We start from the raw sequence: 14,351 nt of genomic DNA, 5'->3' as shown, positions 1-14,351 counted from the left end.
AACCCACAAAGCAGAAATATTAAGGCCACCTGTGCTCTAGTGAAATGCGCGGTTGCCCCACTCAAACAGGATATATCCCTCATTAACATTACATATAATAAATCACACACATATGTAGAATAGACACTTCATCTTATTCTAGAGAAGTAGAACCAGAAAAATTAAAATAAGCTAAAGCTTTTGTGGCCAACCTATGGTAAAAAGCTCTAGCTTGAATCTTAGCAGCTCTTAGCAGCCTAAGTCAACAGAACACCAGATGGAAAACAGAGGTTCCTATGTAGATCCCTATCAAAGCTAGAACAGGATTCTGAGGTGAATGCTTCCAAGGAGAAGGGGAGAAAAAGAAAACATCAAAGGACAAGTTGCCAAGGTTATAACCTGAGACCTAACATCAGCCACAGAGGTTTATTTAACCTTTCAGGTGCTCATTAGTGTCAAGCCCTCGTGGCAGCCTCCATCCTGTCTCTCCATCCTGCAGCTGGCTGAACATGGAGTTATATCCTATCCTAATGAGCCACAAGGAGGGTGATGTGCGTCACTGGCTTCTGTTTCAATCTTGGCAATCTCAGTGTAAAAGCCTTGCAACATCTTCTGATTCTCCTGACATTTAATTAGCTGGTGTCATTTTGATGCCATAGCCTGTCTCATCAGGATGATAACTACAAAACAACATGTGGAGCATAAAAGTTCCATGAAAAGTTTCAGGTCTGGCAGCCAAGCTTACGAGTCCCCTGACAGTCCCGGTTCCTGGGACTGGTTCCCATTAGCCCTTTGTTTTGGCACTGCTATCTGCAAGAGCTTCTCTGTTAAGGACAGAGAAACAAAAAAACACCAAAAATCTGCAAAGCTCAGCACAGCCTTGCAAAAAATGACATCCTGTCCTGCAGAAAGAGAGCATCCTCATTGCACAAACTCACACCTATTCATCCTGAAGGACAGGTTTATCCTACAGGATAGAGTCCATCATCTTCTGGCCTCAAAAGGTAGTCCTATTTAATTGTGTACAATGTTTTTCTCCATTTGTTACCTGGTACTTGGGAGGACAGTCTCCAACAATACCTGCCAAGTGCTTCTCGTTCACATCAGCTGCACAATTTGACAATGGTCATTGCTACACAAAATGTGAGCCATCCACATTTTCACTCAATATAGCCAGTGGTCTTTTTTCCCAAAATCCTAGTCTCATACACAAAAACTTTTTTTTTTTTTTGAGAGTGTACTAGTCAGTGTAAAAACTCAAATGAACTAAGACATTTCATTCACAAAACATAAGCAACTGAAAATCTTTGTCATCAGAACCTAAACACAGCCTAATGTTTTGAAAGACAGACATGCAACTACCTGAGGCATAGCATGAGCAGAAAGAACTCCACAAGCTTAAAACATTTACTGAACCATTGTGGTCCCCAGACCTCAGCTCATCTGGAGAATCCTTGCCTGACCTCAAAGGTGTTTCCCAATTGGATAAGCCTATCTTTTAAAGCAAAATGCTCTGGGAACTTGCAGCTCCCACAAGGACAGGGAGATTTCTTTTACGCAAATGTTATGGCCCGGTAATGGCAACACTACTATAAAGGGTGAAGGTGTTTTTGCAAGACTTTTCCACTTGCCTTCTATTCATCTTATTTCCATGGTATAACCATGATATTACAATTTCAGCCAGTTCATGCCCACTGCAGACTCCTGGGCTGTAACTGGTCCCACCAGTTCCCTATCCTAAACAGCAGTTCAGGTGCTTCTTTGCTGTGTCTTAGAGAAGGTGCTTGAGAAGGTCAATGCACAGTACTGAGCACTTAATTTCTGCCTTCTTCAGCAACATTTCTTTTTAAAAAGTCAAATTTCACCCTGAATTTATGCATGACCACAATCACACTTCACATAGGACAGTGTTTGGTTCAGAAAGCTTTGGAGGAGTCCCATGCAGTGATCCTTTTCCACATTTGGAGGCCCAGATTTACAGTGCTCTTGTTTCCTCACACATTAAACCATGGAAGATCTGCATGCATCATAAGCCAGGTCTTGCCATGGAAACCCTTGGCCTGGCTTGAATTATATTCAGGTCAAGACAAATGGATGAGTACAAGAATCCACATCTACCTTTTAGTGTAAGCTTTAATAATTGTCTTTTATTTTATACATGCACACACATACTCAAGGGAAAAGAAGGATGAAGGTCTAAGTGAATCTGTCTAAAAGTTAAAATACAGCAAAGTGAAGGAAATCCAGGAACTGCTCCAAAGTACAACACCAAAAATAATCACCCATAAAAAACCCCTTAAGCCCTACAATACCTCCCTCACACATGAACACATTTGCACCCATTACCTTATGAAAGCTCTTCTTGCCTCAGCAACCCATAATAGTAGCAGCATGGGAAAGTTTATTTGAAAAACACAGGTTAGCATGTCTCTAAAAGACTTCTGAAGTACTAATGTGCTCAGTGATTATGCACTACCCAATAAATGCCAACTTTCCACGTTAGCAAAGCGGCTGGGATGGAGTGAGCATAGGAGAGAAGCCAACGTGGCAGTCAAAGCAAAGCACTGGGGATCAAACAACCACATTTGCTTCCCATGACAGCTCATGACTTGCTGTCTGTGCCTGCTTCTGCCTTGGTGCCTTCATCTGTAACACCAGGTAGTACCACCTACTTAAAAAGGGGCAAATAAAATTAATGAGAGTTTTTAACTGCTCAAAAATCTTGCAAAAAGTAAGATTAATTCTTTAAAAAATTCTGAAACAATTACTGTTGCCATTTCTTTGTTCTGCTGGAGCATGTGAGAGTCCCAGAACCATGCAGCTGTGGGTATAGTACTGATGTGGAAAATAAAGGTGGTCCCTATCCTGGGTCTACTCAAATCTGATGAAAGCTACAGAAAGACAGACTACAGAGAGACCCTCAGAAACAAAAAGCTTTGTTCTTCTTAGAATTTTTCCTATTTGGATAGCTAAATTTTTTTAAACTGACTTTACTTTATCCTTAATGAATGTACCATATCCAGGTCTCATTATCAAACCTCTCCTATTTCAAATGTCCAAAATAGTAACTTTTAAGAAATAGCTGGTAGTGTATGTCTACTCCCAAACTATAAATCCATGCCATCAATTCTTGCCATTTTAATTCCCTAGTTAGCAAATACCCTTCATCTGTCTACACTATTAAGCAATGAAGTAAACATGGCACTAAGACATTAGTTTGATAATCCTTGCCACTCTGATAAAAAAACCTGATTCTGTTATTAATATACTAACCAATGTATAAGGCTGAGTGACTTATTTTGCTCAGTCCATTTAAAATTAGCACCACAGAGGAAGATGTGTGTCCTTAGCAGCATCTGCAGTGAGAACCTTACAGCTCACAGCAGATTTACCTCTTTTTCCTTGGTTTATTTTAAGAACTTATAAATGGAAGGACACTTCCAACTGTGTTAGTCTATCAGAAGATAACCTGTTTCAAATTTGTCTTCACTGCACTGATATCAGACAGTGATAATTCTTCTAATCTTATGGGGTGAGGAAATATTTTTCATTAAGTCTTGGTGGCACCAGATAATTGTATAAATATAAGTAGTTTACTTGGTTGAGATTTTAAATAATATTTTAGCTTAATCTCATTAAAAGAGAACAAACAACCAAACAAATAGCCTTCTATTTACCTGGAAGTGACAAAGGTATCGTGGAGTTCCAAGATCTGTGCTCCCCCTCCAACAGGGCATTTAAGCAGAAACTTAAAATTGAGAAAATTTTGCTAGCCTGGGAGCACAGAACCTGCATCACGAAAGGGGTGGCACGCTGTGTCTGTACCCTCCACTCCCGCCACAGCCTTGGGAACCAGGCAGAGGAGTTTATAGGGCATTGGAAATCTGAAAGTTTTGTTACAGTTTGCTCCCTTACTCCCCCCTACTCACATCCTTCCAGATCAAGGACATCTCTCCACAGCTCTGCAGGCAGATGAAAGTGCACTCTTGCCATGCTGCAAGCTGACAAAAAGCTGTGTCAAGTTATTTCACATTCTTGTGACCCTCGTGAATAAAGCCCCTGCTGAAAGGTACAGTGGATTAGCTTGGGCCTGATTTAGACAGTTTGCATGAGCTGAAAAACACAAACACTCCAAAGTATTTTCTGTTAACAGAAGCACACACACACACATATATGTGTGCATGCAGACTACAGGAAACTCTAGTTATAATCACTGCCTTATTTTGCTTCACAGGGTATCAAAGGGATGATGAACCTCATGGAAATACTGCCAGTGAAGTACTGTGTTTTAGTTTACAAACTTCTGAAGTACTTTGTTATGACTAACAGGCAGCCAGCTCAAACAGTCATCTGAAAAGCCAGAGATTCCTTTAGCTTTTTCTAATTTCTTTCTTTGTGTAACCATTTAAAAACTTGATTCTCCTACACTAATGCTTCTGCAGGTCAGGACAAGATTGAAACTTTTTTTTTTGTGCTCCTGTGTCAAAAGCTTTTGTAATTTCCTACAGGGACATCACGTCAAAATGAAGTCTCTTTGTGGACAGCCTTACTAACTTTGCAAAACAAAGTGTGACCAGCTCTAACATAATCTCTTAAGAGAACAGCAGTAAAAATGCCATACCTATTGCCTGAGGCTAGAAGAGAAGTGGTGTAAGAGGTGATGGCACTGTCCATAACACACCTCTGGCACTCACCAAGACTACTGCAAGGAATTAGCAAGGTCAAGGCTTGACTCTGAGCATGACATTTCAACCAAAGAAAACAGAATCTCCTCCATGGATTTTCAAGAGAATTGTGAACCCTTTCTACCTACCAATAGCAGGCTTATTTTTCCAGGATGTGACCTCAAGTGCCAGCTCGTGTCACTGCTCCACAAGCAGCTGTAGAGGAGCTAGGTCTGGGAGGAGCCCCAACACCAGGCTGCAGAGCAGGGCTGCAGCTCAGGGCAGCTCCTCATGGACAACTCAGTTCTGCTTTCTCCCAGTGGCCCTCCCTTCTCCCCTCTGCTCTTTGAGGAGCAGGAAAAGAGAGGAGCAGCAGTGCCCAGCCAGCCTGGGGGCAGTGCAGGGGAAGCAGCAGAGCCATGGCACGTGGCACACTGGAGGAAGATGAAGAAATAGAGGACAAAGAACCATGTGGAGGACGTGTGATCACTGGCATGACACAGCTGCTGTACCCACACACCTCTGTGTGTGCACCATGTGCAAGGGCACATTCAGGGCAGGGGCTGGGAGGCTGTAAGGAAGATTTACTAACAGAAATCTCAGCCTTGCTTGTGACATATGTACAACTTTCTATGCACTGTGGGTCAAACATTTACAAGAATGCCTCTTGCTTCTGGTAAAATCAACCACAGGAAGGGCAAGGAAGGATGTAGTGGTGGCAAAATGCAGAACCCAGCATTGCCCTGAAGAGTGCAACGACAAAAACTGAAAGTCAGAGCTCCCCAAAATAAACTGTCTGTGTTTGAGGGCCGGAACAGCAAAAAGGGGAACTCTCAGTCTTTATTCTGCTATTACAGAGGGACCAAAAAGCTGTAACTGAAGCAAGTGGTCACCAGGAAGTGTAAGGAAAGTGTCTGAAGAGCCACACTGTAGAAAAAAGGTAAGTCAGATGAAGTGCCGCAGCAAAGAAATATTATGTAAATCGGGTCAGCTAAGCCAAGCAGAAGGCCCAGGCACCAAAAAGCCACTCTGACAGCAAAGCAGAGGGTGTTTGGAGATTGAAGTCAGCAAAGGAACCCAGCAACAATGGCCTTGCTGAGGAGGGTCCATGCTCATATCCTGCCCATCCCAGGGCAAGCAAAAAGGGCACACATGGAAAGAGTTTGGGGTCAAAGATCAGCAGGTCTGTGCCAAGAATTATAGCATTTAATTAGCAGAGGACACAGAAAGACCCCAGCTTGCCTGTCCTTGCATTGCTTTGTTTTGATATGGGGCTTGACATGGGTGCAAAGCTATTGTAAACACATGTACTATGTTACAGAAATGCAAGAAAAAGAAAACAGTCTTTTTTTCTTTCTTTTTTTTTTTTTCTTTTTTTTTTTTTGTAAAAAAGATGGATATTTTTACAGCATACACAGCCAATCATGACATTTAATTTTACAGAACAGGAAGGAGCTCAGTAAGTTGCTGTAAAAATATCCACCCTTATGCAACCGAAACGCCAGCTATGGATCAGGAATAGCTGTGGAGTGGCACCATGGACCTCTCCAGCAGTGTGGATATGAACTTAGGGACAGAGCTTAACCTACACCTCAGCCAGCTGGTGTACCCCTGGCAGTGATCTCTTGTGTAAAATGACCCCAGCAGTCACTTCATATATAGCTTTAGGCCTATATTCCACTCCCCCAAACCATATTTTCCATGTCACAGACCCTGTTAAGTAATTTAACACAAACTGTAGGCAGAAGACAGAAAATACCGACATTTCCATTTGGCAGGCATTTAAATTTTCATTATAAGCATTCAGACAAGGAGTAAATTCAGACAAGGTAAGGAGCTGCAGATGCTTTCTAAAAATACTGTCATCTCTGATGGGTATCTTATGTACAGCCCCACATACAGCACAAGAGTAGAACATGGTCAACCACACCACCAACAACAGAATAACAATACCTACTTATTTAAATCTTCTGTGAGCACACCAGCATAACCCAGGAACTGCTTTTGTGAATTCCTTGCTTGAAAGAAACATTGCATAACACTACTGTAACTATAGATTGCTTTTTTAAAAATTTTTTTTCCACTGAGTATTCAATTCCTAACAACAACTTAACAACTTAATAAACATAATGAATGAGGAACACTCCCTGTCCCCATTTGTTTATTTCTTCTTACTCAGGGAAAAACCTTTTTTTAAAATTTGGCCCTTGTATGAAATACAAAATGCTGTAATTGATGATATAACCAAGAAGTTCATGGTCCTTACTCTTTCAATTACAAAAAACCTTTCAATATTCTGAACATAATTGAAAGATAAACTATTTTTGACACCAGCTACTCTGAAGAATAAATAGCTCATTAAATAACAACCTCCAGTGTACATTCTACCTTCACCAGTAGAGAAGTAAAAGTGATCAGAAAAGGCTTGAGGGCATTACAGCATAATTCAAAAGGAGAAAGCAGTGAAAAGGCCCAATTATTCTTATGGGCAAAGTAATATATCTAAAATAATAGGAATCTTCTGAAATCAAATTCACTTGGTATCACAACTGAAGGCACTATTTAAAATACACCAGTAATGGTAACACAATTTATGAATTTATGATCTGTTAATGTTAAAAGAAGACAAAGCTAAGCAGACAGTCACTGTTTTGCTCTACATTGCTATTTCACACAAATAACAATTTGTGTGAAATTTCTCCTCAATGGAAGGACCAACATATTCATGATCTCCCCTTGGGCAGGGAATGGCTCTCAAGGCTGCTCCTCAAGACCGAGGGATTCCTTACCACAAGAGACTCTTGGTAAGTGGTTAAGAGCATGCTAAACTCTGAATTCTTGGTAGCTAAATGATATAAAGGATTGATCATGTGCAGATAAACCTTTAAGCAAACTGTTGGGAAAGGCTGGGACTGAGTCTGGATCCAGCTGCATCTAAACTCTCCTCTGAGAAGGAGTTTAGAATGCAAGGGGATCCTTCCTTAAGATCATGACTCAACAGGAGGGTCACCCTGACAGTGTTGGCTGAGCCTGTCCTGTATGCAGTAAACAATAAAGTGTGCCTTGCCATTGAACCTTGTTAACCCACTGCCTCATCTGCTACCAAAGTTTGGTTTTTATCAATAAACACATTGTTACTTCTCTCTTACCCTTGAAGGGCATGACTCCACCTGTGACAATGTGGAGTTTAACTATGTAATGCTTTTCTGGAAGCTGTCCCAAAACAAGTAAGACATACCTGATGTGCCAAAATATAGATATTGTGGCCAACATCTTTTGGGGAGATGCCGTCATCTCCATTCTCCTCCTCGTGGTCACATTCCAGACCTTGGTTGTAGGCATTCTTCATCACATCCACCTGCAACACAAACCCAGCCAGGGAGAGAGGAAATAAATGTGGTTCTTGGGAAAAAAATCACTCTGAACACAGCCACTTTGTTCAGCTCCAGCCTGCATGGCTGCCCTGCAGTTCTGCTAGAAGAGCAAGCAGCCTGAGAAACACTTTCTGAATAAAGACAAGCTTAAAGGATTTATGAAGCTCCAAACCACTACATTTTTCATCAGCAACTATGAGACAGTAACAGGAATGCTGAGCCTTTGTGAGCAGGTATTTTCACAAATGCTTCTAAAGACTGGTCTAGATATGGCAGGGGGTGTTGTGCAGCACTAAGAGTGCAGCCATGATCTTCTTCTGGCCAGAGCAGGCAGCAGCAGAATTTCACAGGAAAAACCACACCTAAACCTAAAAGGAAAGGAAGATCTGGGCAGGGAATGCCAGGGAAGTTCCAAATATTCAAAAGCCTCTTAGAGGACCACCATAGGGTTCCCCACACAAGGCCTGATCCTGCAGCTGTACCCTAGGGATGGCCTCATCCTGCTGAGATGCCACCTTAGTGGTGATTCCCTGAAACCAGCAGGCACTGGGCTCTGCCTAAGGGCAGGGAAAATGTCCCCAGATTCTTCCCCAGAATCCCTCAAGAATTCCCAGATCTCTCAGACTCTGTTGTTACACAGTCAAGTGGTATTGGAAATTACTTCCCCAGCTTTCCAACCCATTTAAAGTTCCTGGAGACCTCATAAACATCAAGGTTGTTCCAAAACACAGCAACAACTGCTTGGAACTCTCTTTGTTCATGAGACATAAATAAATAACATACATGTCTATTAAATATATTCTATGTCTACACACACATTTCTGTTAGCACTGCTTCACAAACTGTACAAGCTTAATTTGCCAGCCCCTGACAAACTGCACTTGAAGACAGTCTACCAGAATATGATAATTTAGTTAGGAAACAATTAAAGAAAAGTGCTTGGAACGGATAAAAATAATGAAGTCGTAAAGACTGAAATCATGCATGCTTGATCCTTTTAAAGTGCTTTTTGTGAATTAGTACTATCCTGATACATTGTGCCACCATACGCTGCCAACACATCTCAGCTTAGATACAGATCATTTTAAAAATGTTTTAATGACAGATTTTTTTTCAGCCAAAAGATTTATGAATATTCACAAGTTTTCTCACCAGTTCTCTTGGTCTCATGTTGAAAAGGATTCTTTCTGCATTCTCACTGTCTTGCCTGCTTTCCATAATAGCCAGCAAAAGCTTGGAGGCATTGTTCTAGAGATACAAAACCAAATTAATGCAAATTTTAAATCTCTTTCATGGATTAATGACCCTTGCATTTGTTTTAATTGAGATTATGAGGACCACTTTTTTAGTGGATAAGATTTTCAACCACTTGCATCTTTTATTTTATTGACATATTTAATAGGTTTTCTTTAATGCCAGCATACTGTAACACTAACTGTGCATGCTATATCGGAAGGAAAATTTTAAACACTGAAAAATATTTGACTTAAATACAGAGTGTTGCTGCAGACTGTGCATAGGAAATTAAATTTCATTTCCTTTCCTTATTTCCCAGCTAGCAATTTTTGCCTTGTCTTTCTGTTAAAACAAGACTCAACAGAGTTAATTACAAAACATATTACACAAAAGGTTTTATCATTCAGGTAGATTTCCTTCCCCTTTGGTTTTTATGAATTCCAACTGGTTATTATTTGAAAGGCTGTGAAATAAACTGTTTTCATGCACTCCTGAGGTTTTGTTTCACTACTAAATATTCCTGGGGAATATATAAAGACAACCTTTGCTCTGTCACTGGGCTGCTTTTCCCCAAGACGGCTCCTCAGGGTTACACAGCATGAGCTTTAGCTGCAGTAGCCCCGTGGTGCCTCAGAGACCTGCCTGCCTCCCAGTTAAATCAGCTGTGGTGAAGTGGAGAGGAAGAATGGTCCTAGAGGTTTGGCTGCCCTCTGGCAGAGCAGGGTTGCCTTGGCTGACCTGTCACAGCATCCCCATCATTCCCTGTTACAGACTGAGCTGTTGGAACACTTGGAAGCAGGAGGCAGTCCCCAGGGAAGAGGTAGGGGCCAGGAAAATTGCCAACCCACCCTACAACCTCATTCTCAGCTGCTTATTGCCATTATCAACAATTCCTGCTGAAATTTCTCCAGGGAGGGTGTGCCTCAGACAATCGGCATGGGCAGTTTCAGAGGAAAAGGGCTCAGCTGCTTTTGGGACCAGGGCAAAAAGAAAGATGTTATTCCCTACATGTTCAAGCAACTTGCATTTTAAGCAGCCTTTGAATCCCCAAGTTTTGATAATAGACCTAAAAAATACGGAGCACTAAAGGCCAATAGAACAATCACATAAGTTGTAGTCTCCTAGTCAAACTTGTCCAACTCAGAAGCATTTTGTAAATTACAAATTGAGTACTATAGAGCAGAAACACACTAATTTAAAGCCCACAGGGGTTATTCTTGGTGAGCAGAGAATCACAAAACTGTGCAGGTGGTATCATAAAACTACACACTAAAGGCTGCCCTCTGGACTAAGGTTCCAGGAGTCCAGCCTCTGCTCAAAGCAGCTTGCTCAGGGCTGTGTTAGGCTGAGGATTAAACATCTCTAACTGGAGGATGAAGGATGAGACTGAAGGTAAATGGAAGGAGAGTAGATTAGAATGATGATTTGTACATAACTGGGGAATTCAAAACTTCTGGGAGAAGAGACTGGGACCTGAGACAGAAACCAGGACAGAGAAGCCTGGGCTTGCCAACACAGGAATGAGATAAGGACAAAGAAAAAGAAATGAGAAGAAAAGACCTAACTGGGACTGGCTCAAGGAGAACAGCACTCCATATGAGTTTTGCCATGTCCCTTTCCTTCTGCTTCTAAATCAAATCAGGACCGTCCATGGGAAAGGTCCAATCAGACTCTTTACTTTGTGACCAACACTGGAAGTTTAATGTGCACAGCGAACGAGACCAGGGGGAGGGAGAGGACAGCATTTTGTTGAGGATTCCTGACAAGATGCTGCTCTGAAAAGCAGGAGGCTTCCTTTTCTGCTGCAGATTTCCCTTACAGTGGTGGCCAAGTCAGTAGTGGTAGGATCTCAAACTGAGGAGGAGGAAGGGGGCCATGACGGGCTCCCAGGAAAGGAAAAGGAGGAAACAGGAGGAGGGAGAGTCCACTCACTCATGGCTGAGGAGGACTTTGAAGCTGTTTCCCAGTGCAGACAGCCCTGGGGATGGACTGCCTGCTGTAGCTTCCAGGAAGCTGGGAAAGGTAGAGGGTAGGTACGACTTTGTCATCAACAGCCCGCTTCTTGCTACTGACTCAGCAGAAGTGCCTTGTCATGGCAGAGAATTACAGCAGGCATTTGAGATGGTTATTTGGCTACTTATTCCTCACTTTCGGCATATTTGGAGAGCCTAGGATCTGATTTCTAATCCCAAACATCAGTGAGGAAAAGACATCCATCACTTGGAAAACACAGCACAAAGTTCATAACACATTAGTACTGTGAAAAATCAGTTTCCAAGTGCTAAAAAACAGCACAGCCCAAAGCACTTCTACTCTTCATTTCACCTTTACCTGGGCTCCCATGGGCTCCCATCTCATCTCCTGATAAAAATTTTGGAAAAACAAATTAATGAGTGAAGCAACTAGATACAGCTATGAGGGAGAAAAAGAAGACACTTGTATTAGATTCACTGTACCCTTAGACTGACAATGTCTCTTCATCCTGTCACAGATGTGGCAGATATTGAGCTCTTCCTGTGTGCCAGGGCTTACACACTGTTCAGTAAGGAAGGCCAGGGGGTCACACTCCAAATAAAAAGAAGCAGAATAGAACACTGGCCATTTGTGAACTCAGTGAACACTGTCTGGTCTGCTCACTAATGATTCGGGAGTCCACTGGAAAATATAATCCATGAAGATGTAATTAAATGCCACATCAAAAACTAAGTGCAAAACAAGCTAAACTAAGATGGCATGGGAAAATATAACTCTGCATTGCCTTTCCTTTGGTTGGAGGGTGTAAGTTCAACATACAATGTTCCCTGAAAACAGTGTCTGAGCTTGTTTATAAGTGTACATATAGGGGCCTATATACTTTGAATTCTGTATTTTCAGTGCAAAATTTATGTATTTGCAACCTCAAAGTTGCCTATAACCACTGACAGAGTGTCAATGTTAAACATTACTTGGTAAACTCATTGCTTTATTATTTCAATGTGTTGCCACTCAAAATCAAAAACAGCAGCTTCTTAATTTGGATCCAATTCTTGAGATCATATCTTGCCCAGCAATGTGTCTAGACCCAGTACAAGAGTGATATGGTCATAGTGGAATGGGTCTAGCAAAAAGCCATAAAAATCATGAAGGGAATGGAGCATTTTTCATATAAAGAGCCACTGAAAGTTGTGATTGTTCAGCCTGGCTCAGATGGATCTTATCAATGTGTATAAATACCTTGTGGGAGGAAATGCAGAAAAGGGTGCCAGACCCCTCTGAGCAGTGTCCAGTGAGAGAGCAAAAGACAAAATAAAACACCCATGAAATTCTATCTAAACACCAGAAAACACTTTTATACTGTGAGAGGAATGAAGCAGTGGGACGGTTGTGGAGTCTCCAGCTGTGGAGATATTCAGGCAGACATGGTCCTGAGAAACCTGCTCTAGCTGATCCTGCTTGAGCAGGGGGCTTGGACAAGATGGCCTCAAGACATCCTTATTAAAGCAAATGACTCTGTGATTCTGTAAAATCGGAATAATTTCCACAGTCTGAACCTCTGCTATCATTCACCACAATTTTTGCAAATTGAGTGAGTCTGAGCACAGCCAGCCTTCTGTGAACAGGGTCACACTGCTCCTTGCAGAGGTGTCTCTTAGCTCTGTGTTTGGTTACTACACAGAAAAGCTGCTCTACATGCATTTGCTCACCTCATCACAATGGTAAATCAAAATGGCACTGGAGTGAATGCAGATACATCTTTACAGAGACTGAAATTTGGACTTCAAAAGAACTGTCTGCATGTTCAAAGTTAAATGTCTGCCTAAGTGTTTTGCTAGAGGGGGGCCTGAATTACATTACCATTCAAAAAAGTAATTACAGTTATTAAAATCATATGTAAGGCACTGTTGATTCAATGTTTCATTGTACATGATATATAACTATATTAATTATTTTATTAGACGTGTGTAACATTGCCAATATGATGCAATGCAGCTACCACAAAGTATTTGCTGGTTTGGGGAGGAAACAGACCATCTGCAATGGAAATACTTAATTTGGGAGGCAAGAAAAAGCAATAATCCTGGACAGATTCTACCCTGCTTGGCAGATAGTACAGCTGCAGAGCTCCCCTCTGCATGCACTGGCACACAGGCAGGAGAAACTTACCTACAAGCCTGTCCAGCTCTCCCCAGAATACAGAACAAAATTACATTACAAGCCCTCCCGCTCTAGGCTTTGCCCTCACACTCCACACTTTGTGCTTCCCCTCGGAGGACACTGAGAAGGGAAATAAGGTACAACTTATTTGAACCTTGTTTTCAACTTTATTTGACATTGCAGGCCATCTGATGTATTATTCTTTTTCACAGCACTTCCTGCTCAAATAATTTTTAAGAGTTCGGTATTTGGAGAGAAGGCCTGACTTGTTGCCTGTACAGTGTGGCTATTTATCAATCTTGAGAGATTTTACATCCACAATACAGACTTTTCATGCTAGCTGTGTCATGCCTGATTGATAGGATTTTTTTAAAAAAAAGCTGAGGACATAGACCCAAACACAGCAGTGGGTCAAAAGGCCTGTGGCAGAGGGCCTGATAAGGATTCAGAAGCTGAGATGAACTCATTTGCAATAATTTTTTTTCAAAGGCTTCTGAGTATACTGCGCTATGGTAAGATTAAGTAAATGTCAGGCTGCCTAGAGCTCTCCCATAGGTATGTCTTCTGTTGCTGCCCAAATTCAAATAAACAAATTTACATATACTGTACCTTGAGCTGAAGCACCAAGTCCATGCAGTATTTGCCAAGAGGGTTTATATCATTCAAGATGAGAGCAATTATAATATCAATCCCATTAGACTCATGGGTGGCTATGCATGTCTGCAAAACAAGAGAAGAGAAGGGAACGGGGCAGGGGCAGAAGGGAGAGGAGGAATGGGAAAAAGAGGGAGATGATACAGCCAGAGGGAGGAAGAGAATATGCACATCAGCAAATTTCCAAAAGAAGGACCCAGAACTTAAAACACCTTAAAAGAGCAATGAACCCTTCAGCCAAAGCAGAACAACCTGAAAACACACCACAAGAACTGCTGGGGGAGACTTGTGTGTAGAGAACTAACCCAAG

The 14,351-nt window shown here is 41.7% G+C and overlaps 1 protein-coding gene across 11 annotated transcripts in view; it reads right to left on the bottom strand.

Annotated features, from left to right (window-relative positions):
• ITPR2 (inositol 1,4,5-trisphosphate receptor type 2) overlaps nt 1–14,351 on the bottom strand; it is a 244,817-nt gene that overhangs the window by 56,840 nt on the left and 173,626 nt on the right. For 10 of the 11 annotated variants that reach the window (XM_068190736.1, XM_068190731.1, XM_068190728.1 and 7 more), the window contains 3 exons: nt 13,997–14,107; nt 9,170–9,265; nt 7,882–8,001 (listed from right to left, as the gene is read on the bottom strand). In XM_068190736.1, coding sequence (XP_068046837.1) covers nt 7,882–8,001; nt 9,170–9,265; nt 13,997–14,107 — 327 coding nt within the window. Of the gene's footprint in view, nt 1–391; nt 660–7,881; nt 8,002–9,169; nt 9,266–13,996; nt 14,108–14,351 lie in introns of those variants that run through there. The other variant, XM_068190738.1, reaches the window with a different exon arrangement.

Source organism: Anomalospiza imberbis, chromosome 5, assembly GCF_031753505.1.
Source record: "Anomalospiza imberbis isolate Cuckoo-Finch-1a 21T00152 chromosome 5, ASM3175350v1, whole genome shotgun sequence".
In the NCBI taxonomy this organism is placed as follows: Eukaryota; Metazoa; Chordata; class Aves; order Passeriformes; family Viduidae; genus Anomalospiza; species Anomalospiza imberbis.
This window is presented reverse-complemented; position numbering and strand designations above follow the sequence as displayed.